Consider the following 16979-nt stretch of genomic DNA (forward strand, 5'->3'; position numbering starts at 1 on the left):
CCCATGCTTCACAGAACCGGACAAAAACCTCATGCAGGAGTCCGTCTAGAAGCTGTAAGTTTTGTTTTAAATATATATTTTAAAATATTCAATTAATATAATTTTTAATTTTTAATTTAAATTTTTTTTTTAGTTCGAGAAGACGGGAGTCTTACCTTCTCTGTCTGACCTATTCAAGATGGCTCACGCCACATCCGACGGAGTTTTTGTGGATCCTGCATCTGAGAAACTCTTCCAAGCAGTGGCTGGTCGGATTGAAGAACGGGAGACGCAACTAACCCATGAGTCTCCCGATGGATTACCAGTCACATTGTCCACCGAAGAGGCCGACAGAATGTTCGAAGAGGTACAACTTAAAACTTTTGTTTACATTATTTTAAGTATTTTAACATAATTAACTATATTAATATATGTTTTGATTTTATAGGTGGCTCCTAAAAAGAAGGGACAGATAGTCGGTATAGGCTCTGTTAACGAAGTTGCAAGGGCAACTTCGTCATACACTTCGAGACGGGATGAAGAGACTGCTCAGATGAAGGCTCGAATGGATAGCCAGCAGGTTCGTTTAGACTCTCTTGAGGATTTGCTAGACGTGATGGCCGTGGGAAACCCGGTTATGCAGAGAATGTTGAGTGAGAGACGAGCCGCTCTCGGAATGCCACCACGAGATCCCCAAGAGTCCGATCCAACTCGTCAACAGCCGAGCAACCCCACCAACTACTTCGAGAATATGTAGTTTTTTTTATTTTTCTGTTTGTATTATGAATTTAAATATTATTGTATGACTTTTTAAAAATATGTTTTCCAATTTCATATTTCGTTTTAAAATTTAAATTATTTTAAATTCTGAATATTAAATATAAATTAAAATCTATTATATACTAATAATATAATAAGAAACGATGTAAACTCCCCGTAAACATTACATGGAGTTTACAACGAATATTTACGAGTGATTAACATCGAAATATTTACGAGGATTTTACATCGAAATGTTTACGAGTTAAAAAAACAAACAAACAATAAGTCTCAATGACACAACAAGCAACACCACGAACTATATCAATCACATTACTAACCAAGTTTAGTCCTTCATAAGTGGAGAACAATGAACAATGCCTACACAGTTCATCATCACAACTCTAACCCTATTACAATTAAAAACTTGAAAAACAATGATTAACACAAAACGCAAAATTCACAACTACAATAACCCTAGCAAATATTGAGATGAAACAAAAACTCGGTCCACAACTCCGCGCTTGCGCGGGGGTAATGCTCCTAGTAATTAAAATGACCAAAAAATTTGTACGTTCAGGCAGACTCTTGCAGACCCTCATCATTTCCACATTCGTCTTTACACTCCCAAAAAGAAAAACATGGTATAGTATATCTTTAGTAAGAAAAAACATGATAGCCTGAGAAGAGTTCACACTAATTGGACGAATGTTTTTGACATCTGATTTGATTGTTCGTAAGTGGAACAACTGAATAGAAGAGTTAATTAGCTCAAAACCAATTACCGCTTTCCAAAAATAGATTAATATTTGAAAATTTGTTTAAAATATCATAAATTAGCTATTTTTATGAAATGTTAAATTTGTTTAGCTATTATTTTTCAAAAATACATTCAATTAAAAATACCCTAACATTTGTGTTTAAAGTTTAGTGATTATTGTTTAGGGTTAAATATTCAAAAATTGACTTTATAAATTATTATAAATGATTAATAAACATTTATAGATGATTTAGAAGAGTTAGAAATAGCGTTTGAGATTATTTTACTTGCGATTCATTTATACGGGTCAATACGTATTGCTCTCCGAGATCCGGCAATCTTTTTAGGGAAGTTTTATAGTATACAAGGTAGCAAATTATAGTTAATTGATAAACCAAGAGAGGTACAATGGAGGAAACTTGTCTTGTTTCAAACAAGAGGATGAATCAGCACCGTTTTTTGAGCAGCACGCAGAGCCTTATGATTGATCAATCATAGCTCTGCTTCAGATGATTCGGTTACTGTTTGTGGGAATTTCCTTGGCAGCCCCGGTTAACTGTGATACTTTTCCCTGCTGCTGAGATTGCGTACAATGCAAGAAACAGTTATTACTTTGCTCTGCAGCAGCCGCAGATTCAGCAGTCGCCTGAAGGAGATTTTTCAGCGGCAATGTCGAATAATGTTGGCTCTAATATGTACCACCATGGAGAAGTGGGTCCAACGTTTACAGTTTGGAACGACACTTAGAAAAAAATAGTTGAAAGATCTTAGTTTTATGGTCTCAGCTCAGCTCTTTTGCAGTTGGACAAGGTCTTCTCAAAATCTTAGCACTTAGCAGGCATTGACACAAACTTCAGAGTCACATCAAAAGCAACAGATGATGATGACTTTGGAGACCTTTAAGCATTCAAATGGACAACTCTCTGCTTATCCCTCCGACAAACAGTCTTGATCATAAACATTGTCGGAGTTGTTACAGGCATCTCAGATGCTATTAACAATGGATATGTTTTGGTGTTCTCTCTTTGGTAAACTCTTTCTTCTCCTTTTGGGTCATTGTTTCATAAAGGTCTGATGGGAAGACAGAGTAAAAGATTCACAGATGTGCAGAATAAAAGATTTACAGATGACTTCTCAAAGGAAGTAGTTAGTTGCTGTTGAACCACACTATACTTGAATCCAAGCTTTTAACAGAGAGAGCCCGTGATTTTTTTTTTCAAACCGTGGAAATTCACATTCACATCTCATAACAGCTTCAAGCTGAATATCAATTGATAAAACATTAAAAACATGAAAAGCCTGAGTTTGTTTAGTAAAAGTCTCATTCTCTCATTCTTTAGAAACACCAAGGATCCACTGGGATAGATGAGTCAAGTATGGCTCAGCCTGAGAGCCTTTGCTCAACACTGGTCCTAAGCTCTGCAACTCCGAGTTGAATTCTCTCTCGAAATTGCTGGTAAAACGCGTAACCAGACAAATTAGAACAATACTATAATTGGAACAGGAACTGCTTTTGTAGAGATGTTTGTTGATAAAAGGAATCTAAAAGATCCAAGTGATACGCGAAGAAACATAATTAATCAGTTCCTTGCTAGCTACTACTTACAATATGGACTCTGTGACGGTTGTGTCTCTTATCATTGTCTTCTGAGACTGGCTATTGATGTGGATAGACGACGATATCAGCCACTCAGCGTATTGCAAGCACACTGATTTCAACTTCTCCATTTTCTGCAACACCAGTAAAGACTAGTTAAATACTGAAAACATCATATACATATACTTCTGCATTCAGAATTTTCTACTATCGTTGAGCTTCATAGAGAAGTACATAATTACATTGATCCTGAGAAAACATAACACTAAATAAAACAGATACCTTGAGGACATCAGGTAAAAGAAGCAAGCATCCTCTCAGACATTTATCAAGAAAGAAGTCGTGATGCTGTATCACCTGTGTAAGATGATGGCACAATCATTGTTCAGTGTAAGCATGTTTTCCCTTCCAACAATAACAAAGCAGACCTCTACAGTTACCTCATCTACACTCCTTGTGGATTGCAGCCTATCGTGCATCACATGCCAATTTGGTTCCAGAACCTGAAGAGACATCCCACATAGAAGCAAATACAATGTTACGCTTAGTTAAACATCATAATCATCTCATAAGGACCTATATAGGATCTACGGCTAGACAATCAAAATCTTTACATAAATATATCTAAATTCTGTTATATCAGCAAACATAAAAAGTTTAAAACAAACACAAAAATGAGAAAAAAATTCACTACTTGCCTCGAATGTAAGATAATGTAGAAGGCTACTGATGAATTTAAGCATGCTACGGCAGAGAAGCGATGATCTACGAATTGCTGTACCGTTAGAGTTCATAGACCGAATCCCCTGTAGAATTACACACCAGTTTCTTAAAGAAGCAAATATAATAATAAAGTTTCATAACACACAGAAACAAAATTCCCTAGCTACTATATAATTATTAGTCCATACTTGATGTATCTGCCAAGCACCACAAAGCTGGCGTTCCACATGTTTGCAATGAAACAAAAAGCGGAAAATTAACTGGTATTTTGATAGGGCTTTCTTTGATATGACAATAGATAGTGGCCACTGAACCTGAAACACAAAGCCATAACAAACATTACCATACAAAATTGGTTTAAAACATATCAAACGATTGAGTAGCCAATTTTGTAACAAACGGGAAGATGCAGACAAGGCAAGAAAGGAGCAGACCTTGTAGCCCAAGGAAAATGTTTCAAGACCAGTGATGCTCACTGGGTCCTCTATACTATTGCTATTCAGGTCCTTCTGCATTCCTAAAGTCGTAAGCAATGAAGTTCGATCCTAATATGTCAATGCAAAGTGAATACAAATTATGCACGAACTATGTATATTAACCACATCCAGGAAAAGACAAAGTGACTGCTCACCACACAACAAGTCAAATCCTCGTGGCGAGGATCTGCTGCAGCCGCTGTGGTACGCAGGGCAAGATCTAGCAAAGACTAATAAAATACACATACATTCAGATCCCACCAAACATGTAGAGAGAGAGAACAAACGATTGAATACTGGTAGCAATCATTCTCTAATCTTTTGATTGTGTTCTATTAGGGGCAAAGTACCTGCAACTTTTCAACAGATATTTCATGCACTTTTTTGTTGAGCTCCTCTCGAGCAATGTCCATGAAATGAACCAAGAAATCACCCTGCAGTGTATTACATTGTTGCACCAAAGATAATTAGAAACTAAACAGATGATACACTATCAATGACAGAAGAAAACATTCCAATTACAAACACCGAAGATAACTGGTTATTCATGAATAGAGCCAGCATACCTGGCGAGAAGAAGATAGTGCTTTATAGAACGAAGTCTTCCAATGAGGCCGTACTGAATCATATACTGATGGTCAGAGAGGCGAATTTACAAGGTTTGAAATTAAAGAAGCATCCATCGTTAACACAATGCATTACCTTATCCATGATGAGACTCACAAGTCCTTTACTGGCATATTCGTGAGCTGCCTTTATGCATTCAAGATAATGATGATTTGAACCAAATATCGTTAGCTTAGATCTCTCTGAGATAGGAACCTGTCAAAAAATATCAGCCAATGTCGTCTCCAACATCACCAACACTGTTAATTGTATAAAAGAAAAATGTTATCCACAAACATACCTGAACATTGTGCCCACATTCTCTCATAACGTTTAGATATTTCCCTGTGGTTAATATTGTTGCAGCAATGTTTGCAAGGAAGCCAGGAATAGTCTCCTTGAGGCTGTACCTTTGGCTCCAATATTTAGCCGTCGAGTCCTGAATGAGGCTTTCCTGTACAAAAAGAACTTGAAATTGTATGATCAAGTATTTGAAAAGTGTGCAGATGAGCTGAGAGAAAAAAAAAATCAAAGTACCTTTTTAAGAGATCTGTTCTCAGCAATGAAAAATTCTCCATACGGATCATCAATGATCCCTTCATAGACCCACCTTAATTAAAACATTAGTTCAAGTCAGCTGATACATCTGAGAATACTATTGAGTTATCTAGCAAGTGGGGTAACCCATGTACAGATATGATAAAACAAAAGATAACAAACATGTTCGCTTATCACTCCTTACTAACGAAGGAAAAATAGAGCCAGAGGTTGGACTTAGATTATCTGAGCATTCTCACAAACGGATAACAAAGGAGGAAAATGCAAACATTAACAGAGATTTCTATGAGTCTAGTTACGAGCAAGAACGAATGAGGCATGGGAAATCAACCTTTCTAATATGCTCAGGTATGCATTGCTTGCACACTCAGTCATTTTCTCTAACAATGACCTCACTGAATTATCACCAGCCATCGCTTCCTAGGCATGGCAGTCTTCAAGATTAGGACACACAGCAAGAAAGCTAGTTCCAGCACAACAAAATATCCAAAGTAAGAATCTACCTGACTCTGCAAGAGATTAAGCACACCAGAGCCCACAAAATGCTTTGCTGAAGCCTGCTGAATTACTACAGCCAAAGCGCACATGGATCCCATCATGGGCTGAGATACACAAAAACAATCAATCAGCATAGGTTTTTCCAGAACTTGTAGCTTCCATTCTCGGAAGAAAGACAGACCTGACAGTAAAACCATAATCCTTGGAGAGAGAGTCTTCCAAGTCGAAATTGATGTTCCAATTGTGCCACCATGGTTTGATAATCCTGGTATAAGAAAGAAAATTGTTAATACTTTCAGCATTAGCAAAGAGTGTTTTCAAATTACCTCAGCGCTAACAGAAAGTGATATCTCTCAATCTAAACAATGCAATTGGTCATCTTAGATATTCATACGTACGCATACATGCTCACTCTTAAATGGGATAGAGACATCAAATTCAAATGAGCTTCCAAGTTCATGTTTTTAGTTAACTGATTAGCTCCCCTAACTTTGACTATTATTTTATGGAATCCAGATCAAGTTTGCAACAAAAGCCCCCACATGAAACAGTAAAGGAAAGAAGAAATAAGTCAGCAAACAATGCATGACAATTACCACAAAAAGTAGCAACGTATATAACATACAAGAAGGAGAGCCCTGAGTGCAGCTGCAAATGCATGGTTAACTAGCCCCTTCTTGAACTGTGAGCTTGACTCCACAAATTGGTCAATCAGCAGAAAACATTCACATAATGGGAATATACTTTTTGCTTGTTCCTGCAAAATTGTTCCCATCAGCCAATATATTTCAGAAGAGCCAGATATAGATAAAGAATTACAATGTTAATTTATGATAGCATCTCTAACTCCTTGCAGAAAAGAGAGAGACCCATTCTGCAACATCAAATAACAATGAATGTATCTATTTGGTTGGACTTTGGAGATAATTAAACTATCAAGAAGTCAGAACACAAATGAATTCCATTTACTTCCAAATCAAATTCCATATAACATACACGAAGAAGAAACACCTTGGAAGCATCAATATAACAGTCTCCAAAATGCAACACATTTTGTAAATGTGATCAACTTACCTCAAAAACGAACAGATCATACATGGTTAAAATCAAAGGTTTTCTGCAGTTGATTTGTGTAGCCATTTTTTCTTAAAATGTTCAGGATAAGATAAAATATTTAATGTGTTGAGTAGTACTTGCCTGTAATGCCAAATCCATTGATGGATCAACTTGGAAAGCTAGACTATCCTCCTTCCCATGGAATCTTTTAATTGATATATATCTCCCTTCAATTCCAACTAACGCAGACAAGAGATCATCGATGACAATAAGTTCCTGCATGCCAAAAAGGATATAAAAAAGAAGAGATGACACCAAGTCTCAACCTAGACTTTACACAACTAATTGGCTCACAGATCAATTCACGAAAATTAGAAGCCAGAATCAATTCTACTATGCCAAACTTGCAAAAGCTACACACCTCAAACCCAATCTTTAAGTATCTCACCACCAGTTTCAAGGTAAAATGGGATAACAATATCAAAGAATCCCTAAATGGAAGCCTAGAGAAAGAGAAACAAAAAAAAAAAGGACGAGAAATTGTGAAATAACACAAACCTGAACCGGTGTGTCATAGCAGCCTATTGCCTGCTCTACTCCAGAATTTGCTGAAACCACACACACACACATATAAAGATGAGTAATTTTCTGGAAAAGAGGAAAAATCAAATTAACTTTCAGCATAGAGATTCAGAAATACCTACCTAGACGATTTTGAAGGAAACCGCTTTGAATCAGCAAGTTTGGAGCTTGCCCTCGTTTCCTGAGACAAACAAAACTCCATTGTCATAAAATTCACGTTTTCTTTGAAAGATTTAATTCAGAACAAATCAAAACCCACAGTCTAACGATGGAGCAGCACCTGGTGGAAGCGGCCAGGCCTATCTTGGTTCCAACGAGGAGTCGTAGGGCACGAGATTGATTCCATTGCTTCGCTTTCACTCTCTGCAAGCAATCATCAGCCACCATATTCCGACCCGCTCCGGTTTTAATAAGCCATAAATGAAGTCCGGTTTGAGTGAACCGGATATGTTCAGATCCTCGGTTTCACGGCGGATTACGAAACCGAGCGATGCAGAACTTAGGTGTCAGATCGTTATCGAAAGTGAAATTCTTACAAAACTGAGATTTTTTTGCCAAGTCTATGATCGATTTTCAGCAAATGCTATTGGAACTAGAAGTCAGCTGTGATTGATTTGAAAACCATAGCTACCAAAAACTGAAACACCTGAAGAAGAAGGAAGAAGGGGAGTATCGAAACAAACCTAATAGTTCAAGGAGAGGAGCTTCGCTTCGCTTCGCAGCGTGTGGCAACGTCGAACGTTGAGCGAGTGAAGGAGGGGGGGACTCGCTCTCTCTCCGCGGCAAAATCCCACTCGGTGTGTATATTCGTTTTTGCTTTAAAAATTAGAAAAAGGACAAACCTTTTTTAAAAAAAAAACAAAAGAAAACAAACACCTTTCCTCCTGTTCTGTCCTCCAGTTTTCGATTCAACAAAAATGATTATCTCTTCCTTTTCTATTTTATTGAGAGCTCTAAAACGAAACCACCCGCTTCTCCTCTCCTGCGCCTGGAGACGATCTTTCGCCGCCGAGTTCCCCTCTCTCTCTGCGGCGAAGATCATATAGGAATCATCTCCAGGTTTTGTCACTTCAAAATCCTCTCTTTCTCTTCCCTTTGCATCATTCCTCATCCTTTTTGGTCCGTTGTATTTGGTATTGAATCAGGTGGGGGCATAAAGGATGGCTTTTGTCGGAAAACCCGAGAAATTTTCTACGGATTTCATGATGGGAGGTGCAGCAGCCATTGTCGCCAAATCCGCAGCCGCTCCTATCGAAAGGGTGAAGCTTTTACTCCAAAACCAAGGAGAGATGATCAAAACAGGACATCTCACCAGACCCTACACCGGTCTAGGCAACTGCTTCCTCAGAATCTTCAGAGAAGAAGGTGTTTTATCCTTCTGGAGAGGAAACCAAGCCAACGTCATACGTTATTTCCCTACCCAGGTTTGATTAATTAAAGAAAAGCTTTAATCTTTAGACACTTTTGAGTGTTTGTTTTTGTGTGTTAAGAGACTCTTTTTAAATTCCTCTCTTAGGCTTCCAACTTTGCGTTTAAAGGTTACTTCAAGACCCGTCTCGGATGCTCCAAAGAGAAGGACGGTTACTTGAAGTGGTTCGCTGGAAACGTAGCCTCTGGAAGCGCTGCTGGAGCTACAACGTCCTTGTTTCTATATCATCTTGATTACGCGAGGACTCGTTTAGGCACTGATGCGAAGGAATGTTCAGTTAGTGGCAAGAGACAGTTCAAAGGGATGGTCGATGTGTACCGTAAGACTCTCTCAAGCGACGGTGTTAAAGGCCTTTACCGTGGCTTTGGCGTGTCGATATTGGGAATCACTCTTTACCGAGGGATGTATTTTGGGATGTATGATACATTCAAACCCATCGTTTTAGTCGGTTCCTTAGAGGTAATATTAATATCATCATTTCTATCCCCTTATGAGCAAACAATAGTAGTTATAAATGGTTTATTTGATTTTCTGCCAGGGAAACTTCTTGGCTAGCTTTTTATTGGGGTGGAGCATTACTACCTCTGCAGGCGTCATTGCTTACCCTTTTGACACGGTTAGGAGGAGAATGATGCTTACATCAGGACAGCCTGTTAAATACAGGAACGCCGTTCACGCGCTAAGAGAGATACTGAAGTATGAAGGGTTCTTTGCGCTGTATAGAGGAGTTACTGCCAACATGCTTCTTGGAGTTGCAGGAGCAGGAGTGCTTGCGGGGTATGATCAGCTTCACCGTATTGCTTATAAGCATTTGGTTCAGTAGTCTCACTTACATTCCAATGTGTTGTGTTTATTAACAGAATCATTTTAAAACAAATGAGGATAGGGAAAATTGTTGATAATTCTTGTGCAGATACATTTGTTATTTCAATAAAGGATTTATTTGAAAGCTTTTGATGATACAAACAAAAAAAAATAAAGGATGAAAAGCTTGCAGGTTGGTGTTCATTAAGCGAGAAGCCAGAAGTTTTTGTGGCGTTTGGTGGTGATTAAGTAACCACCGTGCTTGCGCTTCTTTGGTTTAACAGCTATAGTCATGCAAGAAGCGTTTTCGAGACAGTATTTGAGAACACCGGCGTGTCCACGGCGTCTCTTCCAAGTCCATCTCTTCAGTAGCCTCCATACAGGAGGTTTCTTCTCTTGTCCAACTACTAAAAGAGTCACTTGCTGTTTCTTTGCTTCTTCGACTATCTTTGCTCCTTTCTCTTTGTTTTTTCCTTCTAGCCTCCTTATCTCCACTTCTATCTGTCATTATATACACAAATCTAACACTATTTTTAACTCCTGACATATATAACAAACAATGGAGAGTGAAACTCACCCCTGGCCGTTTCGTTTGGGATAGTTTCTTTAGAGTGTGGACTAGTTCATCAGTTTTCACCTCCCGTTTTCGGTTCTTCCTTTCCCCTAAAACCAAATTTGGAAAACGTTAAGAGGCCAAAACAAAGAAACATTAGCAAGGAAACATAGAAGAACCTTTTCTAAATGGTTGTGCAAAATATAGCAGAAAGAGTGTGTCTTGTGGTTGTAAGGTGTGTGTTATAGCCCATTCTAAAGCTCCTGTAGAAGCAAGCGCTTTATCCACCACCACCATTACTCTGTTTCCCCCTTCAGTCTCCTCCTCCTTAGCCGTCTCAACCGCTACTCCCGCCTCTTTCTTCCCTTCTGCGCCTCCATCTTGAAAGCTCTTGACGTCATCTTGTTCTTTTTGCTCTTTTTTCTCTTCTTTTATCACTACTTTGACGATTTCTTCTTCTTGTTTGTCTTCAGTCTCTTCGCTTTCTCTGTTTTGGACTTTGCTTTCTTCTCCTGTGGATCCAGCATCATCGGCATTTTGACCAAGAAACTCGATTCTTTGGTCTCTCTCTATGGAACTGGAGTCAGGTTTGAACCTAATGGACGGTGAGTTGATCCGGACTCGTCGTAGGCTAAACTTGGCTGGTTTCTTGAGCGATCTTGCCATGTTTTTGTCTCTAAAATAGAATAATGATTCTGCAACGCCTAACGTTTGGTTCTTGAATGTGTTGAGCGTGTGTATATATGAATACGTGAGGACAAATTTGGAAGACGTGCGTGCCACTAAAGATGTGTTGATTGTTAATGGTTCCACACGTTGCTTCTTTTTTTTAATAAACAATATCTTGTATGTTTTCTTGCATTCAAGTTTATTAGGTTCCACTATCTAATGGTGATATTTTAAAAAAAAAAAACTGTATTTGAATTGGACGTATGGAGTCAGAATATCCGAAAGTTTATCCATACTGCGTGGACCATGCAGATCAGTAAAATAGTTTGAAAACTGTAGGAATTTTACCATCGTTTGAGAAAATATGTTTGTGTTCTCTAGAGTCGCTCGCGTGTAAAGATCAAATGTATCTGATCATGAGAGATCTTTAGGTGGCTTTTGTTAAGTCGTGGTCAAAATCCTCCACCTAGTGTAGAAGCACAAATCCAATTTCGAATTGTTTTTCTTTTTGCTAACTATGGTGGCAACTGGCAAACTTCAAGACTAATCCAATCATCATCATGAGTGAGGCACGCAAGTCACTAAAACAATGTTTTCAATTTAAACAAGAGTATATAAACCAAAACGAACTATAATTTCTTATCATTTTATCACATTCAAATTCAATTATTGAGAATATTATTAGGTGAGGATGTCTTGCTAGTGACCAAAGATATACAGTACCACCCATTTTTAAATTTAACGTTTGTTTGTATCACACAATACCTTTGTATTTCATACAACTCAAAAAGTTGATAAGAGTTAATGGATAGTTTGGTGATAATTTTATTGAATTTACTATTGCTATTAGATAACCTTTTTCAAATAAAATCATAATAATAACATCTCCAAAAGACACTCTATAACTTCAAATATGAAGTTTTTTGCTCTCTAAAAAGAAACTTCAAAACTTCAGATTTGAAGTTTGAAGTTTTGAAGAGCGAAACTCTATATTTGAAGTTTCACTACTCAAAACTTCAAATCTGAAGTTTCATATTTTTATTTGCATTTTGGTCCCTACAATCACACACCACTTTTATGATTCATAAATATTTTCTTGTTTATTGTTTTAATCCTTAAAAAGTTATATCTCATATATATTTTAACTTTTGTTTACAGATTTTAAATTTTACACATAAAATTAAATAAAACTTTAAAATAAGATTTAAAATATTTTAAACTAGATTTAAACAACAATAATATACAAAACAAACTTAACAAAAAAGATTTTTTAAAATTACATGAAGACATAACTAGTACACAAATTTAAATATTACAACAACACTAATACTCAGGTAAGTTTGATCCAGAACTTTCAAAATTTTCAAATATTGTCCAATTTTTTTTGTGTAACTGAAGATGGTTGTTGTTGTTGTTGTTGTTGTTTTTATGTATTTTTCGTACAATTCTTTATTGTTCATATCAAATATATTCACGAGTATTAATTTCATCAAAAAAAAATAGTCTTTTAGCAATATTTTATGTTTTTCTTTTACTTTCTTGTTCTGATCTTATGTATTTACAAGTATCAATATCATCCGATTTCAACAATTTTTAGCTTGTAATCTACAAAGTAAAAATAAGGAGAACCATTTTTACTTCGAAATGCATTAATATATCATATATGCATTACAAAAATCATTTTATGGAATAATATGATATTTCGTTTGAAGTTTAATATTAATTAAATTATTTTTATTTAAATTTTTATATTTTTATAGAATATTTTATTAATTAATATTGTTGTAATATATTTATATATGTGTTAGTTGTGTATAAAAGTAATATGAATTCAAATTAGTTATGACAAATATAAAATTTATATTATAAAATTCAAATAGTTTTGAAGTTGAATTTGAAGTTTTAATTCAGGAGAAAACAATTTTAAAGTTCTGATATAGAGTTTTGGAACTGCTCCGATGACACACTTATTCGAAGAAACGACTCTGTTTAAAATTAGTAACGACACTTCATGCAAAAACAGATACTACTAATCAGATAACTATAGTGACAAAGCGAAAGCCTTTATAAGAGAGAGAGAGAACTATAAGAAACTGAGAAAAGCAAGTTGAGCAATCAAACAAAAAAGGTATGGCGGATGATTCAGCAGCCACTCCACCGTCAATCGACGGCAACACCCTCGTCGCGAAATCCCTATCCCATCTCGGCGTCACCCACATGTTCGGCGTCGTGGGAATCCCCGTCACCTCCCTAGCCACCCGCGCCATGGCTCTCGGCATCCGCTTCATCGCCTTCCACAACGAGCAGTCCGCCGGGTACGCCGCCTCCGCGTACGGCTACCTCACTGGCAAACCGGGAATCCTCCTCACCGTCTCGGGCCCGGGGTGCGTCCACGGCCTCGCGGGTCTGTCCAACGCCTGGGCCAACACCTGGCCGATGGTGATGATCTCCGGCTCGTGCGATCAGAGAGACGCCGGGCGCGGGGATTTCCAGGAGCTCGATCAGATCGAGGCTGTTAAAGCCTTCTCGAAGCTATCGGAGAAGGCGAGGGACGTTCGCGAGATCCCCAATTGCGTTTCTAGGGTTTTGAATCGAGCCGGGTCGGGTCGACCCGGCGGGTGTTATCTGGATCTTCCGTCTGACGTGTTGCGTCAGAGGATCGTTGAGTCCGAGGCGGATGATCTGGTGGCTAAAGTCGTGGGAGCCTTTAGTGATCACGTGCCTGCGGCACGTGCTTCGGAGATTGAATCTGCGGTTACGCTTCTGAGGAAGGCAGAGAGGCCGTTGATTGTGTTCGGTAAAGGAGCTGCGTATTCGCGAGCGGAGGATGAGTTGAAGAAGCTCGTGGAGCTTACTGGGATACCTTTCCTCCCTACTCCGATGGGGAAAGGCTTGTTGCCGGATACCCACGAGCTGTCTGCTACTGCGGCGAGGTCGCTTGCGATTGGGAAATGCGACGTCGCTTTGGTGGTTGGAGCTAGGCTTAACTGGCTTCTCCATTTCGGCGAGGCTCCGAAATGGTCTAAAGACGTGAGCTTTGTGCTTGTTGATGTCTCCGAGGAGGAGATTGAGCTGAGGAAGCCTCACTTGGGGATCGTCGGAGATGCTAAGACGGTGGTGGGTTTGTTGAACAGGGAGATAAAGGACGATCCTTTTTGTCTGGGGAAGACGAATCCGTGGGTGGAGGCGATCTCCAAGAAGGCGAGAGAGAACGGTGAGAAGATGGAGTTGCAGCTTGCGAAAGATGTGGTTCCTTTCAACTTCTTGACTCCTATGAGGATCATCAGAGACGCGATTTTGGCGGTGGAAGGACCGAGTCCTGTTGTGGTGTCGGAAGGGGCTAACACGATGGATGTGGGGAGATCGGTTTTGGTTCAGAGAGAGCCGAGGACGAGGCTTGATGCAGGGACTTGGGGGACAATGGGTGTTGGTTTGGGTTATTGTATTGCTGCTGCTGTTGCTTGTCCTGATCGGCTTGTTGTTGCTGTTGAAGGTGACTCTGGTTTTGGATTCAGCGCCATGGAAGTTGAGGTAGTAACACAAAACATTAACTGACCATAATGTGGATTTTTCATACTTTCTTTTATGATGCAGACATTGGTTAGATACAATCTTCCTGTGGTGGTGATTGTCTTCAACAACGGTGGTGTATATGGCGGTGACAGGAGGAGTCCTGAAGAGATCTCGGGTCCTCATAAAGAAGATCCAGCACCAACGTCGTTTGTTCCAAATGCAGGGTATCACAAGCTTATTGAAGCTTTTGGAGGCAAAGGGTATATTGTGGAAACGCCCGACGAGCTTAGATCTGCTCTCTCTGAGTCTTTTGCTGCTAGAAAACCAGCGGTGGTTAATGTTATTATAGATCCTTTTGCTGGTGCTGAGAGTGGGAGGTTGCAGCACAAGAACTAGAAGCTTGTGGTGTGTAAATGTTTGGAAGTTGTAACGATAAGCGTTTTCGTTTTTAACTATTACCAAAATTGAATAAAAACACTGTTTCCCGTACTTCTTTAGATGTTTTCTTCCTTGAATTATATTGCGCATGTTAAATCTTTAACGGAGACTGAAAAACACGGAGAACAGAGTTGCCAAGAAAACAACTTGAGAGATTTATTATATTCAATAGATTGCAGCTTAACCATGATACTGAGACTATAAAGTTCTTGTAACAGTTGCTTTACCTGCTAAGAAGTCCAATGCTAATGAGTTTTAGGGAAAAAACTTCAATCAAATAGTGGTTTTAATTAACAGATGATCATTATTAGAATAAGATCAGGGAATGGAAAGCAGGAACCAGATAACGTTCAAACCTAATCGTAATGCTCTTTGGAATCTACATTTAACTCAAAAACTGATAACTATGCAACTGAATGACAACCTTAATATGATCATAGCTTCCTCAAAGAGGCTAATGTAGACAAAACACTAAAGCTTCTTACAATTCAAAAACGTGCCAGAGAGCAAGATCCGTTGCCTTGAAGATTAAACAATTGTAGTCCAACATTCATTGGTCGCTGCAAATCTTCCAAGGTTCTTGATGCAGTAAGTATTACTTCCAAAATGTTCTGAAAACCAGCTTTTTAAGCCTTGGTATCATCTGAAGGAACCTTGTTGAAGAACTTAGTAATCGAAGCTTGCTTTGGACCTGCAGAATCAAACTTAGAAGAAGCTTTTCCTTTCTTCTTTGGTTTACCTTTGATCTTTCTGTTCCTTTTCACAGGAGAAAGGCTGATCTTCTGTGAACTAGCCATGCTCGTGAGCTTGTGAAACTGCGATGACTGACGAGTTACATTTCCCTCGGTTTCACAGTTTAGAAGCTCCAGTTTCGAAACAAGGGAGTCATGGTTACCCGAACTAAACCCATCTCTAGAACTAAAAGATATAACATCAGCAGGGACTTGCTCGTAGAATATAGTCTCGTGTTCATAGAAGTCATCAACTATCTCAACTACGTTCCTACACGTGCCTCTAACCATATCTGTTACTTGTTCTTGTGTAACCCATTTGGGCAAACAGTTCCTAAGCTCTTCCACAATCTCCTCCTTACCACATGACCCTCGCAATGAAACTTTCTCAGCAAGATTCTCATCACCCATCGTTAAATCTCCTCAAAAGAAGACAACCGTTTCACTTGTCCTGAAGCAAACTATTCTCAAACTGTTCCTAACGTCACATGCAAATCAATCCTTTCTTCCTCTCGAATCCAGCAAGACTCTGCTTTATCAAAGATTGATCAATACTCTTCCTAAAACGGCAAAACCTAAATCGTCACCGATGTTCTTCTGTTCAACACCGGTTCGTAAAATAAATTAATCGAACCTTACAATGGGAAAACTGGATCTCCGGCGAGAATCTTCCTATTAGTAGCAATCAGAAGATGTATGACCTTGACCCGCCGATTATTAACTCACGAACGGGGGCGACCGGCGACGGCGTCGTGTCGAAGAGACAAAAACCAATGCGCACGTTACGATTCGTGGGTTGTACTTCCGTCGGAAAAAAAAGTAATTAAATTAAATTTTTAATATTTATATATTAACTAGATCTTGATTCGCGCTTTGTTTTGTTTGTTTTGTTTTTTCGGTATATCTTTTATATATAGCTTAAAATGAATATCACCTCGTTCCTGGTTGAACAAAAAAAAAAAGAATATCACCCGTTCCACATTCATAAAATCAGTTAAATGTAAAAAGTAGTTAAATGAAATAGGTATGTGTTTTGCTCGTAGGAAGCAACAAACATATCAATATACAATTTAGTTATCAATATTATTTAGTATATGAACTTTAAGATTTTTAAAATAATTTCAATGGGTTATTCGAACCAGAACTAAAATTTAAAAATATCTGAATGAGGCTAAAATATTAAACTCCGAAAACCCAAAATCCGAATTAGATCCTAACCAAATCGGAATGAGTACTCGAACGACCACC

General features: G+C 38.4%; 5 protein-coding genes across 6 annotated transcripts; 2 read left to right on the forward strand and 3 right to left on the reverse strand.

The window, feature by feature from the left end:
• Nucleotides 1–2705: 2705 nt before the first annotated feature.
• Nucleotides 2706–8705, reverse strand: LOC106315209 (gamma-tubulin complex component 2). The gene is made up of 23 exons (XM_013752958.1): nucleotides 8469–8705; nucleotides 8278–8410; nucleotides 7875–7957; nucleotides 7723–7775; nucleotides 7571–7625; nucleotides 7154–7288; nucleotides 6582–6713; nucleotides 6138–6221; nucleotides 5962–6060; nucleotides 5790–5878; nucleotides 5438–5510; nucleotides 5202–5354; nucleotides 4997–5116; nucleotides 4864–4913; nucleotides 4645–4732; nucleotides 4450–4524; nucleotides 4253–4363; nucleotides 4007–4132; nucleotides 3794–3901; nucleotides 3536–3598; nucleotides 3378–3452; nucleotides 3105–3229; nucleotides 2706–2951 (listed from the first exon to the last, which is right to left on the reverse strand). Exons 1-23 carry the CDS (start codon nucleotides 8703–8705, stop codon nucleotides 2828–2830), a joined length of 2391 nt encoding a protein of 796 aa, XP_013608412.1. The 3' UTR covers nucleotides 2706–2827.
• On the forward strand, nucleotides 8511–9977 carry LOC106313489 (ADP,ATP carrier protein ER-ANT1). Its single transcript, XM_013751299.1, has 4 exons — nucleotides 8511–8653; nucleotides 8740–9018; nucleotides 9111–9482; nucleotides 9562–9977. Exons 2-4 carry the CDS (start codon nucleotides 8755–8757, stop codon nucleotides 9844–9846), a joined length of 921 nt encoding a protein of 306 aa, XP_013606753.1. The 5' UTR covers nucleotides 8511–8653; nucleotides 8740–8754; the 3' UTR covers nucleotides 9847–9977.
• On the reverse strand, nucleotides 9976–11084 carry LOC106313490. Its single transcript, XM_013751300.1, has 3 exons — nucleotides 10560–11084; nucleotides 10405–10490; nucleotides 9976–10328 (listed from the first exon to the last, which is right to left on the reverse strand). Exons 1-3 carry the CDS (start codon nucleotides 11044–11046, stop codon nucleotides 10032–10034), a joined length of 870 nt encoding a protein of 289 aa, XP_013606754.1. The 5' UTR covers nucleotides 11047–11084; the 3' UTR covers nucleotides 9976–10031.
• Nucleotides 11085–13048: 1964 nt separating this feature from the next.
• Nucleotides 13049–15054, forward strand: LOC106318756 (2-hydroxyacyl-CoA lyase). The gene is made up of 2 exons (XM_013756878.1): nucleotides 13049–14580; nucleotides 14644–15054. The coding sequence occupies exons 1-2, from the start codon at nucleotides 13180–13182 to the stop codon at nucleotides 14956–14958; spliced, it is 1716 nt and encodes a 571-aa protein (XP_013612332.1). The 5' UTR covers nucleotides 13049–13179; the 3' UTR covers nucleotides 14959–15054.
• A 205-nt stretch (nucleotides 15055–15259) lies between these two features.
• LOC106313971 lies at nucleotides 15260–16535 on the reverse strand. Of its 2 annotated transcripts, none has more exons than XM_013751915.1 (2): nucleotides 16371–16529; nucleotides 15260–16260 (listed from the first exon to the last, which is right to left on the reverse strand). In XM_013751915.1, exon 2 carries the CDS (start codon nucleotides 16140–16142, stop codon nucleotides 15627–15629), a length of 516 nt encoding a protein of 171 aa, XP_013607369.1. In that variant the 5' UTR covers nucleotides 16143–16260; nucleotides 16371–16529; the 3' UTR covers nucleotides 15260–15626. The 2 variants fall into 2 exon arrangements, with proteins under 2 accessions (XP_013607369.1, XP_013607368.1); XM_013751914.1 differs by having other exon boundaries at nucleotides 15261–16260; nucleotides 16366–16535.
• Between the last annotated feature and the right edge of the window lie 444 nt (nucleotides 16536–16979).

Source organism: Brassica oleracea, chromosome C9 (assembly GCF_000695525.1).
Source record: "Brassica oleracea var. oleracea cultivar TO1000 chromosome C9, BOL, whole genome shotgun sequence".
NCBI classification, from domain to species: Eukaryota; Viridiplantae; Streptophyta; class Magnoliopsida; order Brassicales; family Brassicaceae; genus Brassica; species Brassica oleracea.